The following is a 25,369-nucleotide window of genomic DNA, read 5'->3' on the forward strand; positions in this document are numbered from 1 at the left end:
GGCCTAGTTAATTTCCTTCCAGGCCTGCGGAGGAAAGCCAGGACTGCTTGGAGAGTGAGGCAGGTGAGTGGAATCATAACCCTCTAGAGTCCCAAAGTGTCCGCTGTGCAGGCTGTGTGTTCAGCATGATTAGAGTGATGCAGCAGAGGACGTAAGAAGATGTTCTCCGCCTGGTGGGTGGCAGACTATATTCCCTGGTAAAGACCAATGGGATTAATGGCAGGGTTAAGCGCCAATCCTGAGGAGGGTTCAAGGCTTTGTGAGTGGTGACAATAGACGTGAATAAGAGAGAGCCACACTGAATACCCACCTATAGTACATCTCAAAAACCTTCAGCTTTTTCAGTTGGCAAAAGAGAGGGCCAACAATGGGTACCAGAAAGCAGATACACAAGAAGTTCCTCTGTTTTTTTAGCTCCGATCCACAGTTGTAGGTAACGATATGAAGATGACCGCACCTGCACAAATGAAGTTATACCAGAACCTACCATGCATTAAAGTTTCTCCACAAGAATTATCAGCTAAAAATAGATGTACTGATTACCAGTCAAGAAAGAAGGTAGTTTGTTTTTAAATCAGCTTGATTGATACATATAGTTTATTACACCTACTAGCCCTTCTGTTTTCCATCAAAATGCAATGTCCCCCAACCTGTTGCCTTTGCTCGTCTATTAATCTTCTCTTTTGAGTCCCAGAGTTCAAGTGGGAAGGCAGAAACCTTAGCTCTCAAGGTGCCATTTTGTGAAACTCCCTCCCACCATCTCTTAGGGGAGAAACCAGACTACCATATTTCAGAGAAACCTAACAACCTGGTTGTTTGACAGCTGATTCTCTACTGTGGGTTTAATGCTTCCTGATTCTTTAGTACCACAGTAGCCTAAAGTTAGCTTCTGTAGAGAATAGGAGCATGAAATGGACAAGATGAGAGCTACCTTTTCCATTATCTAGTAGTCTGTGGTGACAAATTCATTTCAACTGCTGATCCAAATTGAGAATATGGAAAACAAAGAAGCTTCTTTCAGAGCCCTCAGGGTGCCAAATAGGAGTAAAGAGACAGACCTAGAGATCATGCTGGATTTCCTTACGCATGAGCTCTAACAGGACAGTCAGAGGACTCTCTTTCAAAGGATTAGTGCTTATAATCTGACAAGTGGTGGTGACAGACTGAGAGTGGGGAGTGTTCAATCATACTCAGTATGAAAGAGGAGTCTCAACAAGTCTCTGCAGAAAACTGCACGAAAGGCCAAAGCCAACATGGGGGGGGGTTGCAGAGTTCCTTTTCCCCCCAGACTGTAGTCTAGGAGTTGCTAGCTAGACACTGAGCCCTCCTGTTGAAAAATGTTCAGACTTTAGTGCTCACCCTGGTGAGGTCATGCCTGGTGTTCAAAACCTTTCTCTTTTCCAGGCCACACACAACACTATCTGACTCTGCGGTGTAAGGGGAATGCATGATCATCTCCTTATTTTACCAAGTAAGCTGACACAGAATTCTTTCTTATCTTCCTTTATCTTGTTCACATTCTGATAAAGAAAAATATCTCCTGGTGCAATAAAAGAGTACTGATTCCTTCCATCTGCAAGCACCTGCACAAGTTAAGCACTGTTCTTAGCGCACTACTGCTCCTCCTCTTAGGGGTACTGTGTATAATAACATGGTGGATTGCAACATTTATTTTTCTAATATCAAGTCACAGCTTATAAAACTCACATATGGCTGGGGGTACAGGTGGAGGCTCTTTATGCTATACATATATTGGACTAAACAAAAATACTTTGGGATAAGATTCATGGCTTCACTCAGCAATGCTTGCAAACTATATGTCATCAATAAAATAAGATAAAGGGTTTTTGGCTGGGAAGACGCATTTGCCTTAATTTATAAAAGTTGATCAGAATCTGGCACTGGGAAGTGGAAGCGACAGGGATGGACTCAAGAGGAAGTGATAGCCTCATAGATGCTAATTGAACGTCACAAGATCTGGACGCCATCAACCCTCAGACTTTGGTAAGGAACCCCATAGGTCGATGTTACCACATTAAAAATAAATGAAAAAGGAGGACATCTTTTTTTGTTTTGGTTGGCAGAGGATGAAATTCAGGTCTGTAGTAGTAAAATTATGTTTATGGGATTTATTGACAGCCTACAAGTGAGTGTTTTTGCCATGCTGTTTGAATACTTTTGGAAATTTTAATGAGACAAAAAAGTTTGACCTCTAAGGCTAGATGAGGGATTAAAGCAGTGGGCATTCCTCAGTTTGTCTTTTTTATAATCATCTGAGATGAATAAAAATTATGTTTTGATTGGACTTAAGTTTAGTTGCATACTTGATACCTAGGCTTGGTTAAGAGTGTGATTTTTTTTTTGAGTTGGTGGATGCCTTTATTAGAGGCGATCCTTGGATGAAGGTGGATGGTGTCAGCGTATTGGCCTATTCAGGCTCTGACTAGGCAGAGAGGATGGAGCAATTATAAATGTAATCAATTACTCTTCTGATGTGGCGTTTGCAAATTTCACTTGGGATAACGGTGGTGAGTGGTTGAATTTTGGGTAAAACCAAGGCTATACATTATTTTGTTATATACACATGTGATGACTTCAGAATGTTTTAAAAACATCCGTCACATATCTGAAACAAGCTCCACTGCATCGGCTGCATACAGAGCAGGAAGTGAAAGCAGATAACGTGCAGGCAATGTGCTGGCCAGTCAGAGGCAGGTAAGTTAGAACAACATTGGAATCAATGAATGATAAGTTTAGGTAAGTATGTCCACAAACATGCCACAGAAATCTGCGACCTCCTCAACTCTACCTCTCCAGACTTCGCCTTCTTCAAACAAACTCGGACTAATCCTTGCTCTGGTCCGAACATAGCTACCGCCATCCCGGACGGCTACAAAATCACCCGGAAGCAAAGCACCTACCGACCAGGAGGAGGCATCGCCATCGTCCACATGAACACCTTCCGTCTGACCACTCACTCAAATGACCCAACGACAACCATGGAACACCTCCTTTTCCAGATCCAGACCAACCCCAACACCCCCCTCCATGGCACCCTTGTCTACAGGCCTCCCGTCCCCCGCCCGCCCTTCACCAACACCATCGTAGACCTCATTGCACCCCAGGCTTTCACATCCACCAATTACATCCTACTTGGTGACTTCAACTTCCACATAGACAACCCCAGTAACCAGAACACTGCATCACTTCTGGAGAACCTCACCAACATTGGACTAAAGCAGCTAGTCACTGCTCCGTCCTACACAGCCAGAAATACGTTCAACTCCGTCTTCCCTTCCAGCAGGAACATCACCTTCAGCCACACCACCAAACTCCTCTAGACCGACCACCACTGCGTGCACTTCGCCTTCACCACTCCCTCTGTTCACTATTGCCCTCACCACCCCCGTTATAGCTGGAACAAGGCCACCGAAAATGATCTCATCATTTTCCTCAGCACTTCCACACTGTTGACATCAGTAGACGCCACCACCTCAGCACGCAACCTTCACTGATGGATCTCCAACTGTACAGACACTCTGGTACACCTCAAGAAGGCACCAGGCAAGCAACACTCCAAGAAAGACAGCTGGTTCACACAAACCCTCCACGAGTCCAGACACACCTGCAGACAACTTGAGAAGAGATGGAGGAACAATTAAACCCCGGAAACCCACGCAACTTTCAAAACCGCCTTCAACGCACACCACCTCCTCCTCAAACCCACAAAGAAAAGGGCCCTCCAAGACAGAATCAACACAAACACACACAACAGCACAGAACTCTTTGCCATCGTCAAGGAGTTCACCAGGCCCAACAGCAAGACCACAGATGTCCCACCATACCAAGACCTCTGCAACTAACTCAGCACCTTCTTCCACCACAAGATCAGACAAATTTATGACAGCTTCAATACCCAAGACCCTGCCACACCAGCCGTCACCGCCACACACAACCATGCTGCACCCCAACAGATTCTGCTCAACTGGACCCCACTTACCACAGATGACACACTCAAGACCATGAAGAGCATCCACTCTGGAGCCCCATCAGACCCCTGCCCATTTCACATCTTCCATAGATCAGCCATCTCCACTCACCGTCAACTGCTCCATCGAAACCGCCACCTTTCCCAAAGACTTGAAACATGCCGAGATCAACACCTGCTGAAGAAGCCATCCGCCGACACAACAGACCTCAAGAACTTCAGATCCATCTCCCTCCTCCCCTTCCCAGCCAATGTCATCGAGAAGGCCATCAACACCCGACTCCCTGAGTTCATTGAAGAAAACCACGTCCAGGACATCTCTCAATTTGGCTTCCGAAATAACTACTGCACCGAGACCGCTCTACTCACTGCCACCGATGACATCCGCTCCCTCCGTGACCACGTCAAAACCGTAGCACTCTTCCTACTGGACCTTTTGGCTGCCTTTCTAAACCGCCTCCCACCGCACCCTATTCACGAGACTCCATGACGCCGGCATCCCCGACAAGTCCCTGGACTGGATCTACTCCTTCCTTTCCGGCTGAACACAGAGAGTCAGACTACCTCCATTCCTTTCAGAACCTAAAGAGATCAGCTGCAGAGTGCCCCAATGCTCCTCCCTGAGCACCACCCTCTTCAGTGCCTACATGGCTCCCCTTGCGGCCATCGTCCGAAAACACTGACTCAACATTGTCTCCTACGTCAATGACACCAACTGATCCTCTCCCTCACCAATGAACCCGCATCCACCAGAAGCAACTTTCACCGCGGAATGAAGACTGGGGCCACCTGGATGAAAGAAAGCTACCTCAGCTCAACTCGGACAACACCAAAGTACCCTGCCCAGCTTGGGACAGCTCCTGGTGGCCCATCGCACTGGGAACTCCTCCCACCCCCACGGACCACGTACGTAACCTAGGCATCATACTGGACTCCTCGCTCACAATGAACCGCCAGATCAACGCCGTATCCTCATCTACTTCCACACACTCTGCATGCTTCGAAAGACATTCAGATGGATCCCCACAGAATCCAGAAAGATGGTCACCCACACACTCATCACCAGCAGATTTGACGACGACAAACCACTCTACGCAGGCGTCACCCAGAAACAACTCGGGAAACTACAGAACATCCAATACGCCGCAGCCAGACTGGTCATCGACATGCCCTGTCGCAGCCACATCACATAACATCTCCGACAACTCCACTAGCTACCAGGATCACTTTCAAGCTCCTCACACATGCCTACAAGGCTCTCCACGACCAGGATCAGCATATCTGAACCACCGCCTTTCATTCCACATACCCGCCAGACAACTTTGTTCCACCCAACTTGCCCTGGCCACCCTCCCACGGATTCACAAGACCAGAACCGGAGGAAGATCCTTCTCCTAGCTTGCTGCGAAGACCTGGAACACCATGCACTCCACCTCATTCAATACCCGTTGCTGACCCAATTCCGGAAAGCACTCAAGACCTGGCTCTTCGACTGAATCTCCACGCCCAGATGGATCAGCAGCCCCCCCAGTGCCTTGCTGACCCTGTAAAAGACATAATGTACATATTTTCACTGTAAACATACCTCACAGAAGCAAGACCTGGTGTAAGTGTGCACTTTAGACATGGATGATGTACCCGGTGCATGCATGTGTATTTCCCGGTGTCTCTGCGTGCGCAGACCTCTCAAGGAATCCCGTGTCTGAAACTGGCAGCTCGCTCATATTTTTGCTGATGCCCTTCGAGTACTTGTCATTTTGCTTTTACTGTTTTAATGCAGCACTGGGAGTAAAAGTGCTACCACCTAACGTGAGTCAATTTAGAAGTCTATCAATGTCTGATATCAGGAGGAGAGGATTAGAGGGGAGCGGCGCACAATGTGAATCTGGTTCAGAGCTACAATGTGGTAACTGGGGGGTACTCACTAAGCATAAGAAAGCACATCCCTTGCCCAGCATTACAGACAAACCCTAGTGAACATGGCCAAACTGTGCAGAATTGGCAGTCGAATGGCATCACTTCTCGGCTCAAGCCATCTCGCTGCATCCTGCCAGAGACTGTTAGGAGTACCGTCTCTCAAAACCACTGCTGTGGAGTGAGAATGCCCCAGGGTACTGAGTCAAATCCTAAAGAGGTAGGGTGTTTTGTGAGCTCCTTCTTAGTATAACTTATACAATATATCCTTTTAGGAAACATATGGGATACTGACAGTGTTGTAATGCACCATCTGTCCCCATTTACAAAATGTTTTTGCGGTCCCCTCCAGATAATCCTCCATCCTGTAAAGGTTTTGGCTAACTCCTTAGATTTCCCCTGATGAAACCACCACCTCGCAAGCCATCATTGCAACTAGAGCAATGCCCCTCACACAAAATACGAACACTTTAAGTCACACTAACGTTTAATTACACACACATCTGCAGCATGTCCATTGTTCCCCAAAGGCATCTGGCCTACATGCTGCATACATAGCTTCTAAGCTCTCCTATGGATGCGTTCAGGTGCACGGGGATCTGATGCTGCCTAGAGTACATCAGGGTTTAAATATAAGAACCAGGCTTGGATTAAACCACAACTTGCGAAAAGGTGCTACCTTTTGAACACCTGTCTTCAAACAAATTGAATAGTGTCCCAGATTTTTTGTTGTAGCGGTCAGTACATCCCCTCTAAAGTAATTACCCCCAAATCCATTAAGTTGTGTAAAGCGCACTGAAGTCTTGTAGACAGAAGTTTGTAAGACACAAACCATGAATGAATAAATGAATACATAAAGTAATAAATGCTGAACATATGTCTTGCAAAAGATGCAAAACTGTAATATATATATCCAAACTAGGAAAAATGGTGCTCCATGTTAGATCCTGAAGAAATGTTCTGCCTCGGTGATATTTAACGCCAACCATTCCAATAAGTTTCCAGCAAGGCCTGGCATGCAAACACAAGCTTCTCCCTCGGGTCTTTTGCATATCTAATCAGCTGTCAGGCTCCTGACAATGTGTGCAACCTGTGCTCAATGCCACTACATGGATCACCGCCCTGGGGGATGTGTGGGAGGGGCGAGGGAGGAGGAGGTTCTTGGAATAAAGTGAAACAAAGACAGATCTCTCCAGTTTCCTCGGCCCTTAAAAGGTGGGTCACTGGTACGAACATTCAGCTCATCTGAGGGAATCCACTGTGGAATCCATGACGTGTGTCAAAGGGACATCCTCGATGGCGAGGGAAACTTGAGAGTTCTGGAGGGGTTGCTAGGCAGAGCCGACCCGGGAACAAAAATCAGTCTTGGCACATTCCGTCTTAGCTGCCACCATTCTGGGTAGTTTGAGTGAGTGTAGTGACTGGGAGCGTACACACAGCATTTGTACCCTTGGCTTTTGCTTCCCTTGCTGCATTATAAAAGTATATTTTCAAAAGTGTACCTACTGCACACATATTATGCTAACAGAGATTATTACACTGATGTGTTTTCAGTTATAAGGCTTCACAGTGCGAGTCCCAGTATGCCTAGTGTTTTTGAGCAAACCACGGGCGGTCAAGCCACTGCGCCTGGGGAAGAGCTCAGGGGAGCTGACATGCTTGCTCACAAAAAAGAAAGAAGTTTAACAAAACCAAATGAAAAGTAGTACTTGGGCCATGGGTCACTGATCAGAAAAACACACAAAGAACAACAAGAAAGGGCATGCGGCAACCATTAAAAATGGAGGAAAAGTAAGTGGCAAGCACACGAACAAATGAAAAGTAAGGGCGGGATGTAAGCCCCTTTTAAGATTTATATGTAATACAATAGATTTCACAACAGGCAAAACCTACAAAGAGGTGCAGGTTTAAGGCATATCCTGTGGAAAGATTATGATACTAATAATTATATTTTATTTCGGAGTGTATTGCATGCCATCACAGCTGTTGCCATTTGAATATAATTTGTTGACAGAAGAATCCTATTCTCTTACTTATACTTTAAGGGCCTTTTCAATCATTAGCAATTTTATAGGTGTCCCCAATAATAGACCACGTTTTTGAGAGACCAATAGCGTGCCCCCTCATAGTAGAAGGACAACAATATCAAATGATTATGGTGTCCAAACACAGTGCCAGGTTTATACTTTAGAATGTGACAGCAGTGCTAAATTTGTCAGATATTTATCATTGTACAAACTTGCGTTATTCATTCTTGGTAATGTAGGAGGGTACATCTGAAAAGGAAACCTGCATAGATTTCTGTGGCATGGAAGGTCTGCAAGAGTTAACGTATCCACCCTATTAATTTTTTTTCCTATATTTTTAGGTCATAGACGTGAAATGCATAGATAAAAATATAATACAGATTTTCCACATCAAATGTTTTAGAAAAGAGTATAACAAGTTGTACAATAAGCAAATTTATAAAATGTAATATTTTAAAAACACCTCATGAATAAACAAAAATCACATCAAAATTATTGGGCTTGATAAAATCATCATGATAATCTCATATTTGGACTAATGTGCAGTACGTACAACTGATTAGCAAACAACAGCTTGCCCCACACTTTTTCTCCATATGATTGCATACTGGATAAAATTAGCCAGGCAAATAAGGGCTGAAGGTAACCATTTATATAAAACATAGTTTGCCTAAAATGTCTAAAATTCGCCTTCCTCAAAAATGGTTTCAAAAATAGTTTCCTTATGTTTTGCAAATTTTATATATGGAACATAAAGTGTAATGTTGTTTGAGAAGAGGAAGAATCACATGGGCACATTGCTAGATTTGTGGCATACAGAACCGGTCCAGGGGAAGCAACTATAAATGGCAGCATGTTCAGTCTCAATCTAGTGTGTAGAGCTCTGTGATGGTTATTGGAGACCTATGAGAGATAGTTCCATACCCGGATTACAGTTTCAAGGCCTTAGTATGAAATCATACTTTTGGCACTTTCGGTGTGGTATCTATTATATCTATTCCAAGCCAGAAAGCAGGCCTTTAATGTATATTTGCAAGAGGGCAAGCAAGCCTCCGAATTACTAAACAATTCACGGATATTCAGACTGCAGCTCACATTTTTTATCTAAGATAGCCATGGGATCCTCATCACATAATCTAGCTTCATAAAGTCCGACAGTACCCTATGGTTAAAGCTGATTTCTGGCTTAGTCCAAATTGATAACAAAAGGAGGAGTGGGTGAAGTCTAATATTGTCTGATTTGTAATCAAGTCCTAATTCTGTGTGGCATATGTATGTTACAGTACTCTGAGGGACAGCCAAGAGTCTTCTGAGAAACCCGTTATTTATTCTTTTACTAGCGGGTAATCCTTAATTCCCCATAACCCTAAACCGTAGGTTACAGCTGATAGACATTTCCCTTTATATACCTCCACCAGCTCTTCAAAAGATTTGAGGTCTAATTTTAACACAAACTTAGTGTCTCCACACTTCTCGCAAGATTTGCTGTCATAGTGCGTCCCATGATTTTGCGATTATTTACCATAATAATCACCCAATAAAGCTCAAAAGACGGAGCACAGCAGAACCAAAAAGCCTTACCTGTAGGCAAGCTTAATTTCACAGTCTCTGGTCCCCTCTATCTAAATGTCCCAAACACATGCAGCGCTCGGATGGAAACTTTGAAGGCTGGAGAAGTGATTGATGTCTCTTCATGGTCTGCTTTTTCCTCTTTGCTTTTCTGCAGGAGGGGAAGTCGCGGTCGGCATGACTCGTGGATGGGGGGAAGGGGGTCGTGCGGGGAGGTGGGTGTTAATTTCTTTTTTTTTTAAATTATACTTACCTTCGCCTCCAGTCCCACGTCGCGTCTCCTCTCTCTGCTCACAGAAAGCAGAAGCAGACAGCCTCCCTGTCCTCCCTTAAGCCAATCACAATGCTGCAATGGCAGCATTGTTATTGGCTGGGACGACGACCGCACAGGTGTCTATGGGGACGCTGTTCTCTCCATGATGACCGCTGTCCTCCCTTCATTTAGTATTTGACCTTAAGTAAGCATTCCACAGTTAGGATATTTGATTCCAAGAAGGCAGCTCACTCATGGTACACGGGCTGCCTTCTTAGGCAGAGATTTTGGCACCTCCAGTATTCATCAAAACAAGACCCATAATTCTGTGGAGACATACACCAGGGGCGGCTCCTCCACGTGGGCAGAGGAGCGTCGCCCCACTGCTTTCTTGCAGTGTGAGAAGCAGAAACATAAAATGGTATAAATGCCATTTTATGTTTCTGCTCCTCACATTGCGAGAAAGCAGAAAAAGGGTGTGGTTGGGGTTGCAGGGGGGCGGGCGTGGAGTGGCTTGCCCAATGTTGTCAATAAAGGACTTATTTGTATTCCCCCTTGGGCCATAGACCAATATGTGGGTCTTCAATTGGCTTACAGATAACTCTATATCTGTTAATAAAATAGTGAATTGGTCGAGTAGCTTCTGAAGCCCAAGTGGGATCCGGCTATAATCCCAGCATCATCCGCGTAGAGTAGCACAGGAAGTGGATGAGTCCCAATGAAGGAAGGTCCACGTTCAAGTTCATTTATGTAAAGTGTAAACAAATATGGTACCAGCAGACAACCCTGCCATACTTCCCTTGCTAATTTAATTGGTTTTTCTGTCTTGCTCTTATTACCAAACCCCACACATGCAGTTGTCTTAAAGAATTGACAATGTTGGAGTCCTCCCCCTTATGCCAATCATAATAACCCCGAGCTTCGAGCGGTTCACATGGTCAAAAGCCGATCTCAGGTCTATAAAGGCTAAGTAAATGCTCCAACGAAGCTACAGAGTATTTATTAATAGGTAGAGGTTAAGACACTGCTCAAAAATGCTCAGATCAGCACGAAAGCCGAACAGCACATCTAAGATAATGTTTTACCATGGACCCAAACTTCACGATATTCCAATAAAATCCGACCCATCATTTTTGAGGTTGAATTGATATAGGGCAATAACATTTTGGGTCACATTTACTTCCCTTTTTAAAGTGTGGTACTAATATGAGGTGACCACAGTTTCGGAGGGCGCTTTCTGCTAAAAGCATTAAGGATGTTTGTAAATGTGGTGCCTGCTATGTAATGTTCTCTTTAAGTAAATGTGCAAAGACCCCATCCGTGCCTGTGGCTGTGCCTTTTGTGGCCTATTTATGTCCTTTAGGTTGTCCCATATTGTTAGCAGGCAATTAATCTGGGGGAAGGGTATCACCTTATAGTCTATCCAGGTGTCGGGCGTGATAACTGTTTCAAAACCTGTCTCTGTGGAGTTTCTAAAATACAGATGATTGATCACCTGCCAGAATTCTCAGGCATCTTTCAGGGAGCTGGTAGCTAACAAAGCCTCACATTCAGCATCTCTAATTACCCTTTTCCTACTCCAAAGTGCCTTCTTATAGGCTACCTGACATTTTTTAACAAGAATGTAAAAAGAGCCACCACATATTTCGCTGTAGTTCTTCTTTATCAATTCTTGTGATTTATTTTGACACGTTCAAGCTCAAGTTTTAATGGATGCCCATAAACTATTTCTACACATGGCTGTCCTCCCTTCATTTAGTATTTGACCTTAAGTAAGCATTCCACAGTTAGGATATTTGATTCCAAGAAGGCAGCCCACTCATGGTACACGGGCTGCCTTCTTAGACAGAGATTTTGGCACCTCCAGTTTTCATCAAAACGAGACCCATAATTCTGTGTAGACATACACCAGGGGCGGGTCCTCCACGTGGGCAGAGGAGCGTCACCCCACTGCTATCTCGCAGTGTGAGAACCAGAAACATAAAAGCAGAAGAAGGGTTTGGTTGGGGGCGGGTGGGCGGGTCGATGAGGAGTCGCTTGCCCAATGTTGTGGGCACTGACTGTTTGGTTGGCCCCATGGCCGACCAAACCAGCCATGCACACACTCCAGCCTGCATGGAGAGAATTGCCTCCCCATAGACGCCTGTGCGGTCGGCGTCCCAGCCAATCACAACGCTGCCATTGCCATTCCTACCATATTTCTTTTGTATACAGGTATCTGGTTAGTATTAAAGAACATTGGTTTCTCCTATATAAACATCAATATTATATCTGTAAAACTTATTTCAAATTTAAGATCGTCAATTTTCTCCACTTTTTAGTACCCTCATTATGTTAAAAGATAAAACTATAGTAGGCATGCCTAGATTCTGGTATTGCCTTTTGAGGCATGTTGCTGTGTTGCGTAATCATGTATTCCTTCATACTGACTTGGAAGCTGATATGTTCACTGAAATATATTGAGGAAAGCTAATTTAAAGTGCCATTCACACATTTTTAGTTTACAGAATGATAAGTTAATGGAAATTGAAATGGTGCACACAAATACACTGGTCTGTGAAGAGCCAATGTGGAAATCCAAGTTCATCTGCGAATGGCTGTGAATTGATCCCGTTGTGCCGTTTGTTTTTTTAACATTAAATTATAAGAGTACAGTTAAAAAAAATCGTAAAAATATCCGCTGTACATAGAAACCAACACCCATCTACAAGATGCAACAGGGATCAACTACATTTTTATTGTAGCATTTAAAAAGAATGTAAACCCAGACCGTATTGTAATACATACACCTCAGGCGGTGTTGAAGTACAATACTGCAGTCGAAATATTGATCCACAGTTATAACAAGGCCAGAATATAAACTCCTGAAATATCATCACAACAGAGTTAATAATATAAATCTACATTTGTCTCGGCAATATTTTGGAGTCAATATTATGGCCACAATACAACTGTAGTTCGATAGTAGTGGACTTGATATTATGAAATGCACCCCTAAAATCAAATTGTAGATTACCAATCTTCAAATTAAAAAATATACACAAATATTTCCAGAAACAAATTGTCGACTGAATGTAAAGTATAGTTTTAATGAAATATAGAGAATAAACAAACATATAAGATAAGGAAATACTTGGCATTGCTGTAAGAAATTTGGTTACTCGTTGACTGGGGGTGAGCCATGTCAGCGTTCGGCACAAATAAACCCAAATTTAACCTGTGCTCAGCCCTCAGGTACAGAGCAGTCAGGTTTGAGTCAGAGACAATGTGTAAAGTATTTGTAAAACATTGAAAATACCACACAAAAAGATCCCACACTAGGTTAGAAAAATAGAGGAAGACCAAAACGACAATTATTCAAATAGTAGAAACGGAGATATGTAATTTTAAAGCTCTAGGTAAAAATGTAACCAAAAAGCACAATGCGCCAACTGTACTACGTGGTTGCACTGGACTGGGACAAAGTCACAAGTCCAGGCTAACCACAATGGAGCACGGGCCAGCTACAGGGACCCAGTTAGGCCAGCTGAAAAAAGTACCTTAAATCCTGATTTCCTGGGCATTTTCAAATACATTGCACCTTGCCCTCTGGGTTGTCCAGGACCTACCCTAGGGGTGGCATATGTATTTAAAGGGACTGTTTAGGCCTGGCAAAAGGTTTATTTTCCAGGTCGAAATGGCATTTAAAACTGCACACAGGCTCTACAATGGCAGGCTTGAGACATGTTGAAAGGGCTACTTATGTGGGTGGCACAATCAGTGCTGCAGGCCCACTAGTAGCCTTTAGTTTACAGGCCTGAGTACCTATGGTACAACTTTACTAGGGACTTATAAGTAAACTAAATATGCCAATTGGGGGAAAGCCAATATTGCAGGGTTTAGAGAAGAGAGCACAAGGATTTAGCCCTGGTAAGCAGTGACAAAGTACGAATTTAGCAAAAATAGGAGCAGGGAGGCAAAACGTTTGGGGGTGACCCTGCAGAGAGGGTCAGGTCCAACAATAGCAAATCCATGTTAGAAAATATATCAGCTGCAATTTGCTATATACCACATATGAATGCTCAAAATATCCATATAGTGGTTAATCGTTTCAGTGGAAATTATTGGTTTATTTTGATTTCCAATAGGTTGATGCTGCACAGTTGTGTTTGTCAGATCATTTTAGTCAACCCATGGGCTGATTATAATCTTTTCTTTTTTTTTTCCTTTCTGTATTAATTCAGTCACTGAAGCCATCAAATCATGCCACCATACAAAGCATTGTGCGAGCCGTGGGCGTTGTGCCTGGAATCCCGGAACCATGCTGTGTTCCCGAAAAAATGTCTTCTCTCAGCATCTTATTCTTCGATGAAAATCAAAACGTGGTACTCAAGGTCTACCCTAATATGACAGTCGAGTCCTGCGCATGCAGATAAAACCTCTGAGAGTGCACCTGATGTGTAAATGTATTTCTTCAGTTTTTTCTGTTTTTGCACTTCTGCATTCCATTCTAAATGATCTATGAACTATAAACAAGAAACACAAACATTAAAATTGCAAGAAGCTACAGATACAAACTTTGCATGCTATGGATTTGAAAAAGACTATATTGTTGACCATGGCTTTGGATAAAACTGAAAGAAAAACAGACAATACTATGGATTTTCAATGAAAAGACATGTTTTGCTTCAAGGTGTTGAAGGACACATTGATTTATTTTTGTACAAAGTTTAAAAAAAAGATTTAGATAAGAACGGTGGCTTCTGGTTTCTCAATTCTTTATTGACTTTGAAGGGGTACATGTAAATGGAGCTGCCCTATGTGTGTTGAGTAGCTCAACAAAACCATGTTTGTCAAATGTTTGTCCGCATTGTATGACATGTAATACAGCATGTCAGATTTACACTTCTTTCTTGAGATCATAACCCAGGGCTCATGATTTATTTTGGTATGTTTACTTGTGTCCATTACTATTTACAGAGTTCATTACAGCAAGGGAGGTGCTATCATTGCAGACTGCAATGATGTCTTCTGACATAGCCTGATTCATCTCTGAAATGGATTGCTTTTCTTGTACATTAGAAAAGAGTCAAAGAAAAATGTCTGAACAAGGAAAACATATGGAATGCTGGATACTAGGAGAGGACCTTCAAACTCATGTATATCATCATGAAAACAGAACTACAAAAACGTATCAGTGAATGCAATGCCTGTGTTGAAATAACATACAGGCATCTCTCCCACAAGGTCTCAACACAGTCTTATGTAGGGGTTTGTGAACTTTTATTTTATGGGCTTAACTATAGCAAGTCCACCCACTGGCTGTAGACTGTGTGATAAGGTTACCTTTATCCTTTTTTATGGTTATTTTATGTCATGGTCGTGATACTTGTATAAAGCATATCTGCCACGGGTGTTGCCTCTTAGCACTGTGGGGCTCCTCACTTAGTCACTACTCGAAGCTAGTGATCACAGCCCATGGAATTTCTATAATTTGAACTTCAAAACCCTATACACAAATCTGTATATGTCAAACAAGTACAGAAGTTAGGAACTACTCCATTTAATTCACAAACAGAAAAAGTACAAACATCAATATTTTTATTTGAATGGGAAGTATGCAGCTTTTCAAAAGTTTAATTTGGAAAGATAAAGCAATATGTTTGACACTACCATGCCACTTAGTGCTTTTTTGCTCCTATTGCAACCTTGCTTTTTGTTTGGCTTATACCAGTGCTTGAGTATAGGCTAACGGTTGAACATACTAGATTATGTTTGTTGTACTTTGCTGCTCCCATAAATCAATTTAGGAATTCCAATGTAATATTTAGCCTTCAATTTCCTTCACACTTACAGCGTGTTTTAAAGTTTTCAGTTTTATATTTTGCTTTTTATGTGTAATATTATTAACTCCTATTTGTAAAGCACGACCAAATCACCCCTTAAGGTTTCAAGGCTCTGGGGGCCATAGGGGAGATTAACTGAGCTGTTGCCCCGAGTCACATGATGCTGCGTTGCCGCCGGGGCTCGAGCCATGAGCCCCGCGCTCTGGAGTCAGCTGCTCTGGCCACTCTGGCTGCTGCTCCACACCTCTCCCTCTCCCTCTGCATGAATACATTATTATTCTACTAACATTATTTAATTTTCTGAACATTCACAGACCCCGTGAGTAGGAGTTGCTGACACTCGGGGTCCACAGAACCCAAATTAGGAACCACAGGTCTAGGGCATCAAGGAATGTAGGCTTGGTATTGAGAGTAGCACATTGCTGATGAGTTGATCATTTTTTCTGGATGGTGTGAGCCCTTCAACTGGAGCTTTCTGATTGAAGGAAAATCTATTGTAACATTTTGGCCCAGCATTGCCCTTATTTCAGTCTATCAGCCTGCTCAGTTTTCAATGACTGGAGTTCATCGGTGCTACTATACTTTATGGTATAATTTCAAAAGACAGTCATAGGACTGCGGTCTTTATTACAAGATATGCTCCTGCCATTCTTACAGAGGTTCATATGCCGTGAATAGTGAGAATCGAAGATATTCCCATCTAAAGGTCCCTTTACCTCGGCCCAGCTAATCAAAATGCAGATTGGGTGCCCATTTGTAAACAGTGTACTCATAATCACTGCTTTACATGATTGTGGACTGATGATTGAGTCAAAGTACATTTGATAATAATCATAGTAAATTGAATAGTAAATAACTCATATATTGGCCCTTTCTCAAGGATAGGCTTCTCTTGCCTAATAATGCTCCTGGGCTCAACCTTTGTGCACATGTATTAGCGCATTGACATGAATGTGACTCACTTTCTCTTAATGTATGTAACACCTCCGTACATTACACAGCCTCTATATCTTTGACTTATGTTATGTTAAAAACATAGCCACACATTGGACATGATTTGTAAAGTTATGTGTGGAAATATTGAAAAAAGAGCTTGGGTCATAAAGTGCACTCTGTATTATCATAAATAACACATTATATATTTATGCACCCCTATCTGCGGCATTACCACAATTTATAATGCAGGAATGCTGCTTTATTTCAGATATGAACTGTAATCCACTTCTAGAACATTTAACATGTTTTCATTCACTTCCAATCTTCTTTAAGTCAGTGATTCAAAATTGGAGTTTTGTGTGGTCTTAGTGAGAGCCACGCAGATTACAAGTATCACTCAGTATGCAAGAACAGGTTAAAATATAAAATTCTTGAGTGACAGGAGTTCAGCACAACAATATTTGTCAGGCCTTTAGTTTGATTGCAGTCTGGTCCCAAATCAACCATGTCTTACTTCTAACTGCATGTTTTTGGTCCCCATGTCTTCCTCAAGGACATTGATTTTCAATCAGTAACTCTAATGGGGTTATATTTTAGGACAGACTGCATTAATACAGTACAAATGTTTTGGCTACCGGTGCCTTCTGATATACTGCTGCCGGTTAAAGAACATGGCGCCATGTATTCCTGATGTATTGCTGCTGGCATACACTGGTGGTAATACAACACCCTAAGGTATTTAGGGAGATGCTTTGGTACACCACAAACGTCATCCACCAGTACCATCTTTCTGCCCACCTTGAAAGAGACATGCTAACATTTATCAAACACTTCCACATAATGCTCAAGTTGCCTGTAGTCTACTAGAAAAAAATAATGTTGACTCAATGTCAGTGCATAAGCTCTTCCAACCAGCATTGCAACCACACAGAAGGCATTATTTATATTGAGTAATCCAATTAGAGTGTGCTTTTCATGATTCAAGTCTGGCAAATTTTCATATATTGTTTCTATTTATATTAGCAAGTTATGAAGCTAACAGTTCAATGTTCTGATACATGATGTAGGATGAGTGCACATTGTGTGCTTTTATTGTCTTATTTGCACATTCTGACCATGATTAAAAGTTGGTCAGATTGGGATAAGGTATTTGTTGCACCCAGTAAATAACCGTAGCCTGGATTGAGGTATTTGCCAGTTGTGGAAAATAGCTCCTATTTTCAGTTTTTTTAACGTAAATACCAGTTTTGCATAATATGTAAAATCGGTATTTAACTCACTGAATTATCCCTGTTTTGCCTTTTTTCCTGGCCTTTCCTCATGTAGCGCTCAGCAATTTCAGCAAATAGAAATTTGGCTGGGAAACACAGCAGCTGTGCAATACTTGGGACTCCAATCGAAGAGCTTCCGTTTGCACAGTGATCAAATGTATCCCCCAGGTTGTAATCAGGAATTTGTATCTGCATTTCTACAGATTAACTTTGTCTCTAAAACTGGATTCTCAATTTGTGCCCAGTAGTGCAATTCTGCTGCGCTAACAAATATTAGTGTGGGCTTGCCGAGAATTCATGCAGGAGTGAAATTAAGTTTACATTTTCTGGACATTTTGGCACACTTTGTGGCAAAGATATATTAAAACTAGTGTGATGTGCGGTATTTGTGCTTTCAATGAAAACTACACATACCCTGCAATCACTACCATGCTCTAATGCCAGACTGTGCAGTGCATGAGGTGTTAGCTACCTTGATTCTCTGGCCAGGCTAGGTAGATGCAGGGGGGGCTTCCTTCAACTGTGAAACCGCCCATAGTAAGCATTTCTTCAGATTAAGTCTGTCTCTACTTAATCTGTAGAAATGCATACTATGGTCTGCTGAAAACTTGTCTCTCCAAGAAGCACCACATCCACTACTGATAGTGAGCTCCTCCTGCACCTCGGTCATGCGGTAAAGATAACTCGAGCGCTCTTCCATCATCTCCCACGTATTCATTGTACATTATTTTGAGTCGTCCACCAAACCCCATTGCTAAGTACATCATCACATTGATAGTTGGCCAGATTTCTGTTTTAACATTTCAATGCGTACATTACACCTACAAATGGCAGAAACGCATACAACTGAAGCAGTTGGCAGAGAGTATACTATCCACTCATGATCAACACTAACACCGCTGTGCATTGGAAACCAGTGTTATGCCATCCAAATATATCACAATATGAGTAAATGGAGGTTCTTCTGTGAAATTGGAGTGCACTTTAAAGTTCTTTATGGCTGACTACCTCCTATGTATTTTGTTTTAATATGTACATTGTGCAGGCACTTCTTTTCTTTTCCAATACCTTTTGTGAACCTGAGCAGCCTGTATAATTTTACAGATGGCTAATGTCTGAAAGCATACTGCCTTCCCCCTCTCCAACTTGAACAGCTTGCCCTCTCACTGTCTTGGATAACCAAAGGCAAGGGCTTTTTACATTGGTCCTAAAGACATTTACTGAGTTCATTCACTTTTCATTTGTATAGTTTTAGTGTATGGAAGGTTCTTCAAAATCCACTGTGTAATTCAAGGTATTATAATTTAGTTATGTTGCCCTATGTTGAGGCATGTGCCTTCAGTGCTTTGGACTTTTCTAACGCTGTCGTATAAATACTAGATTTATTTTTTATATGAACTGTATTTATTCATAATCGATCATACCAGTTTTTATATTGGAAATGTATTACTTTAAAAGACATAGATGTTTCTGGAAGGTGCATATTGGTGTGTACATGATGTTCTCTACAATGTTAAAATTGTAATCCCCTAAAGTACCTACCTGGATTTTAGATATGTCTGATCAGCAACGGTCAAGGAACCTAGGGGCTCATTAGGATGGCGGGCGGACCTGAGTCCACCCGCCATCCCTGAGGTGTGTGGATCGGCCGCCAGACAAGCGGCGGTCCCGCACCACGAATTAGGATGCAACCGCCACCATGGCGGTCGCATTCTGCAATTTAACATTGCGGTGGGTGCTGCTGACAGCAGCACCCACTGCGATGTTAAAATCGCAAGTCTAGCATTTCACTGCACCATATGGCAGGCACCACACTGTGCCTGCCACTTGGTGCAGTAAAATGTAGGGGGGGTACCATAGGTACCCCTCAAGTGCACCCCACCCCCCAGACACAAGGGGGGCCCACAATGGGCCCCTAGACCCAATCCCCAGCAGCCTTTCCATGGCGGTATCGACGCCAAGGAAAGGCCTTTCTTGTCCCAAATCCTAATATGGCGGACGGTGCCTCCCAGGCACCGCCACCATATTAGTGGCCCTGCTCCACCCGCCAGGCAATCGTTATGATTGCCACCGGTGGAAAAGCGGCGGATGGACGTTGCGTCCGCCACGATACCCACCACCATCCTAATATAGCGGTCGGTAATTCTCATTGCGATGGCAGAACGATCGCCACCGTTGGACTGGCGGTGGCGATCGTTCCGTCATTGTAATGAGCCCCTTAGTTTTTAGAAACAAACACAGTACCAAGAAGAAGATTTTAATGTCTAGGACGAATGGTGGTGTATTATCTGCATTCATATGCCCATTTAAAGTAACTAAAGCCCACTAGTTAGGCTAAATTAATAATAGTGCTCTGACCGGTCCATTTGTACAGGTATAATCATCTTTACTTCTTCCACCAATTTTTTCCAGGTATTATTACAAGCACTTATGATTTTGTTATATGTGTTTGCAAAGTCATGTTTTTAATTGATATGATCCTGAGGTTTCCACACTTTTCAGATTGCTCCTTGACTCTCTGCCATGCTCATTATGTTTGCCTGTACCTACCATCCTCTGTAACATCTTTAAAGCCTAGTCATTTTAATTTCATAGGCAAAGACTCCCAAAGAAACCTAAAAACAGGAAATGGATTTGTACAAACTCCACAACATTATTTAGCCTGGAAACTGTTCTTACCTGTTTTTTGGAGGGCAACACAAAACACTGCTGCAGATCAAAAATGACTCAAACATTTCAACAGCGTCCTCCTAAATAATTTAAAACAAAAGTAAAACTACAAGATATTGTTTAAGATGTAGTACACGTTTGTCGTCTTATTCCTCACTGCTCTTTAATATATTCTTTAAGTCATTCCAACAATCACACTTTAAATCATCAATTATAGTACTTTTTCTTTTTAGATGAATACATTTCAGGCAATACCATAAAACTAAAAATCTCAAAAGATTGTCCTTATTGCTTCTTTAACCTGACTGTTTGATGCAGACCTATTTTCCCATTTGTATTTAGACAATTATTCCTGGAAAAAAGCTCAGAATCTGGAGGCCTGATTGCACTCACTTTCTCACTGCTCATTTCATCTACAGGACCTTCAAATTGGATCATCAGGATCTACAGAATTGTGACCTTGACAAACTCGGGGCTTAATGTTGACTTGGGTCACCACAATATCTATTATATCATATCTAGTGAACACAAAGTTATTCCCCTTAGTTCTCATACGAAATCAGACACTGAAAATCATTTGGACCATCCTTAATGTCTTTGTATTAAATCTGGTTGTATGCCAGCCAGTAGTTAAAGCTGAAACTCTATTTCATGATTGTCTTATGGACTTCATACTGTTCTGCCTTTGCAGAATTGTTTTACACATTTTACTTCATAAATTATAAAGGCTGACTTCCTCTAATGATTGTTCTCCCAAGGGTTTGTCCTTCTTAGATAAATGTATGCCGATTGATTCTAAATCAAGTGACATAAAGTAACGTATCACTGGACTGGGGGCATACTTTGACCATTAATTCCTTATAATTGTAGGGCAAATTAGCTTTGCTTGTACGCCTTCTAATGTTTTTCATTAAATTATATAGAAATACTTTTTCAGCTGTTTTTCTGATTAAACATCCTTACATGGATCAATATTTACACCTGAGGGGCATAGAAATTAAGAATGAAATAAGAATTATTGATCATAACACGTCTCTCTTGGGGAGATTTTAGTTAACCACTTACAATTAGTTTCACTCAGCCCAATTGCTGACACATGGGCTTTTGGGCACCTACGACTACATCGTGAAAATTCCAGTTGATTTTAGTTGTTTGCATCTTTGAAGAGGGCATTTGTGCCGCCTAATTGTGTAATTTGGTTTCAGTTGATATTTTTATTTTACCAGGTCATTGTGCATTGTTTTCCCACTGGGAAATCTTATCTATCAGCACCCAACGTTTACATCCACAAAACCCAAAAGGATAGTGATTTAAATCTGACTTCTGAAAACAATTATTACCATGGGCAAGTAATCAAGAGATGGTTTAAAACTTCATGGGCTTGATTTGCTCACTGTGTAATAGGCCATGGTCCAGTATTACACATTTATTTTATTGCTGGGGGAAAATTGGAGAAAACTAATTGCAAAACAATTGCAAAAACTATACAAGACATCTTTTGCTTGCAAATCAATTTGTACAGCTCAATAATGTAAAACATGATCCATTTTGGGTAATATAACGTTTGTAATAAGAAACATAGCTTACTGATTCTTCCTCAATCTTTATTTCAGCTTTAACATTTAAAAAAGTAAAGGAACCTGCATTTGTTCCCTTACATAATTTTATATAGTTGTGCAAAATTATTTTTGTAATATGGACTGGAGCAAACATTTGATATGATCTTGCCCAAAGTGAATGAAAGGGAATTTTTTGTATATAATCACCAGCCGGGCAACTGAGAAGTGGGTTGTGATAGCTTTGTATGTTTTAACAAATATGCCAAATCATTTAAGATTCAACATTGTACTTGGGTGAACGGTTCAAATGAAACTAAAGTCATCAGATATGAGATGTTAGCAGAATCCCAGCATGGCCATGTAAGTCTTCTTGCATTTAAGTATAGCCTTTTTTAACACAACATATGGCCATGTGGAAATTTCAGCAGCCAGAGTTACTGTTACCAGATGGGACCTTCATATGGAATGCCTACTCTTATGAGTTAGAACTTTTGTAACAGATCAGTAACTAAATAGAAAAAAAAACTCCTGCAACGTTTTGTAGGCGTAGGCATGCCTGGTGCATGACCCTACAAAATGATGATACACTATTCACAAAAAAATATGGGTCTCACTTGGAAGAAGCTTATCAGTCCGTCCTTCCTGGGCAAACAAACTGTACAGGCTTAGGAACAAAGTAACCAAATATATAATTACTGTTACAGTTGGTCACTATACAGGGATTGAAAGTAGGTGCCCCAGCAAATGGTGCTGTGAATGGGATTTGTGACAAAGGTGAACAATGAGTGCATTGGTGATTAACACAATAAAGGCTTAATATTGACCTAATTAGTCAAACATTATTAGCAAACAGACTCACAATCAAAGTAAAGGTTTTATGACTAATATAAACATCAATTAAAGTGAGAAATGGGTCAGCATTTTGACCAGCAACACAGTTGCTCTCCAACAGGGTCTTCATCAGGGCAAACGAGGTACCAACCTCTCTTGGAAATTAAACATGATTGGGGAAACCTCTTGTCTACTATACTAGCAGTAAAAAAGGTTCTGAATCCACTGAGGCTATTGTGAATGATCAAAAGTTAATTGTTTGTGTTGGAGTTTCCAGACACTGTGTTTTCTTAGACGGTCTTGGAATTTGACAAAATCAGTTTTGATTCTTTAGTTTACATCCCTACTGTTGCTTTGTGCCACTGTCTCTTAAATGTTGATTCACCTGCCAAAATATTTTTTGTTTTCAGAATTGGTTCATTGTAAAGTTTGCAGCAAAAATACCATGTATCGCATCACGAAAAAAAAAGAAATTCTAGGTAACTAAGAAGCATGCATTAAAAAATGGCAACACACTTTCATTGGAGTTTTTCCTTCTACCCGCAGCTCCTGCACATGCGTAGTGAGGACGCATTGGTTACTAAGTTTCATGCTGCAAATCCTCACTACAGCACTGGCAGAAAAAACTATAAAATAATGATATAAGGCTATCTACCTTAGTAAAGCAAGAGAAAACAATACCAACATTTCTAGACTTGGGTTTTCTGGAAAACAAGTACAAAATAATTGGATTGTATGGGGAGGTGCTCAGGAGGGAACACGTCATTAACTTCATAATAAGAGTTTTTATAACGTTTCGTTATTTCTGTATTCTCAAATGAGCAGCATGCTATTTTTTCAGTTTGTAATTTTAATTCCATTCACCAGTTAGGTTATATATGTTATTGTTTTACCTACAGTAGATTGTGATATACTTTCAGAGTCGATTATCCCAACTTACATTTGTAACAAGTTTTTGTGCATGATTCTGTGATGTGCATCCAATCTCATTGTGGCACATATTCAAATGGCACTGTACATGCCTTCTCCAAATTATTTTGGAATTACCTCTTTATATATGGTTGATACTTTACAACATCTCTACTCTGGGCTCAGTATCTCACGCTCTGCTTCAAACTTTACCCATATACACACAGCTTCAACCAACACTCTTTCAGCAATACACCATAAGGGTGCCAAGGAACCTGATGAAAATCAGAGAACTTGTGTGTCCTTGTCAGGCGTATATATAAATAATGCATAAGGAGTAGCTACTTACTCAATCATTTAAAAAAAAAAAGCTTTTGGCTTAGTAAGGGGTATGAAAAACACTGTATAAATAGCAATACAGTACATTCAGTGGCTTTGAATTCACGTTCTCCGCAGTGGTGCGGGAGATGGTAAGGACCAGTAGTTCAGCTTCTTGTGTTCAACGTTAATGGTATATATATTTCCAGCTTCCACTCTGGGGCAAAATAAGTGCTCCTTGCAAATTATTTTATCTTTGTTTGCCTTGGCACCTTGATCTGTCCATGGATTGTATCGCACAATGTATAAGAATGGAACATTTTTATCAACTGCTGTGAGCCAAAGCATACCCTTAGCTCCAGTATCACATACCCTGGGGATACATTTTAAACATTAGATTTAACATTGTGCAGCACCACATAACATTGCCATTGTTATTTTATTTTGAGTGTATAATATATGTATTATCCAAGTTTGTTGATGTATTTTTGTGCTTGATCTTTGACATGTAAAATAAAATGAATATATCTGCGCCTGTAAATGACGAGTTAGGAGTAAATGCCTGTACAGTAAGCTTCTGGATAAAAGTATATTTGTATATGGAAAGAAATGTTTAAAATGCTTTTAATTTATTTTATGTTTGTTGCATTGTTATATTTTATTGTCCATATGCAGATGCTGTAACGCAAGCTATTTTTTCACTGTAACTGCAGCGTGAGAAGGCAGCATATTGTTCAATGTCATTATGGCCGGCTTTAAGTGGTGAAACTGTGAAGGACAACTTTCACTACCAGTGTATAAGCTTGTTTATGTTCTTTCAAAATATGAAAATTGTCACACCAACCTAAGGAAATATTAAAAAGTTCACATTATAATCGTGTATGGTTCTTTAAAACATTTGCACTGATTAGTTAAATTGAGGCACTTTTTAAAGAGTGGCAAGTTAGATACAGACGGCGAAGAAGAGAAACTGGCAGATATTCAGCCCACGCAGCCCTAACTGGATAAAATGCCCAGTCTAAACTGCCTGAACTGCTGCAAACTAATAATTTGACGAATATTCATGGACCACTGTGAAATTACCGTCTGCAGGCCATCCTTGTTTCTTTTTCCAGGTGGACTTGAACCCAAAATCAGCTCTGGCAAAAATGTTCAAACCAGCCCCAAACTTTAGGAAGCTGCAGATGTTGTTATTAAAGAGTCCCTCATCCATTTCGATGCAAGCACTTGATTGGAAGAGGAAAGATCCACCATAAATGCCAATAGCACCCAATGAGAAATGCTCCTTTGGAGTGGGCC

General features: G+C 41.4%; 1 protein-coding gene across 1 annotated transcript in view; it reads left to right on the top strand.

The window, feature by feature from the left end:
* Positions 1-24,945, top strand: part of BMP3 (bone morphogenetic protein 3) — a 102,304-nt gene extending 77,359 nt beyond the window's left edge. The window contains exon 3 of the mRNA XM_085641084.1: positions 13,975-24,945. Within this exon, the coding sequence (XP_085497210.1) occupies positions 13,975-14,166 (192 nt within the window). The 3' untranslated portion in view covers positions 14,167-24,945. The remainder of the gene's footprint in view (positions 1-13,974) is intronic.
* The last annotated feature ends 424 nt before the right edge of the window (positions 24,946-25,369 follow it).

The sequence above is a fragment of the Triturus cristatus genome, chromosome 2_2, assembly GCF_964204655.1.
Source record: "Triturus cristatus chromosome 2_2, aTriCri1.1, whole genome shotgun sequence".
Taxonomy (NCBI): domain Eukaryota; kingdom Metazoa; phylum Chordata; class Amphibia; order Caudata; family Salamandridae; genus Triturus; species Triturus cristatus.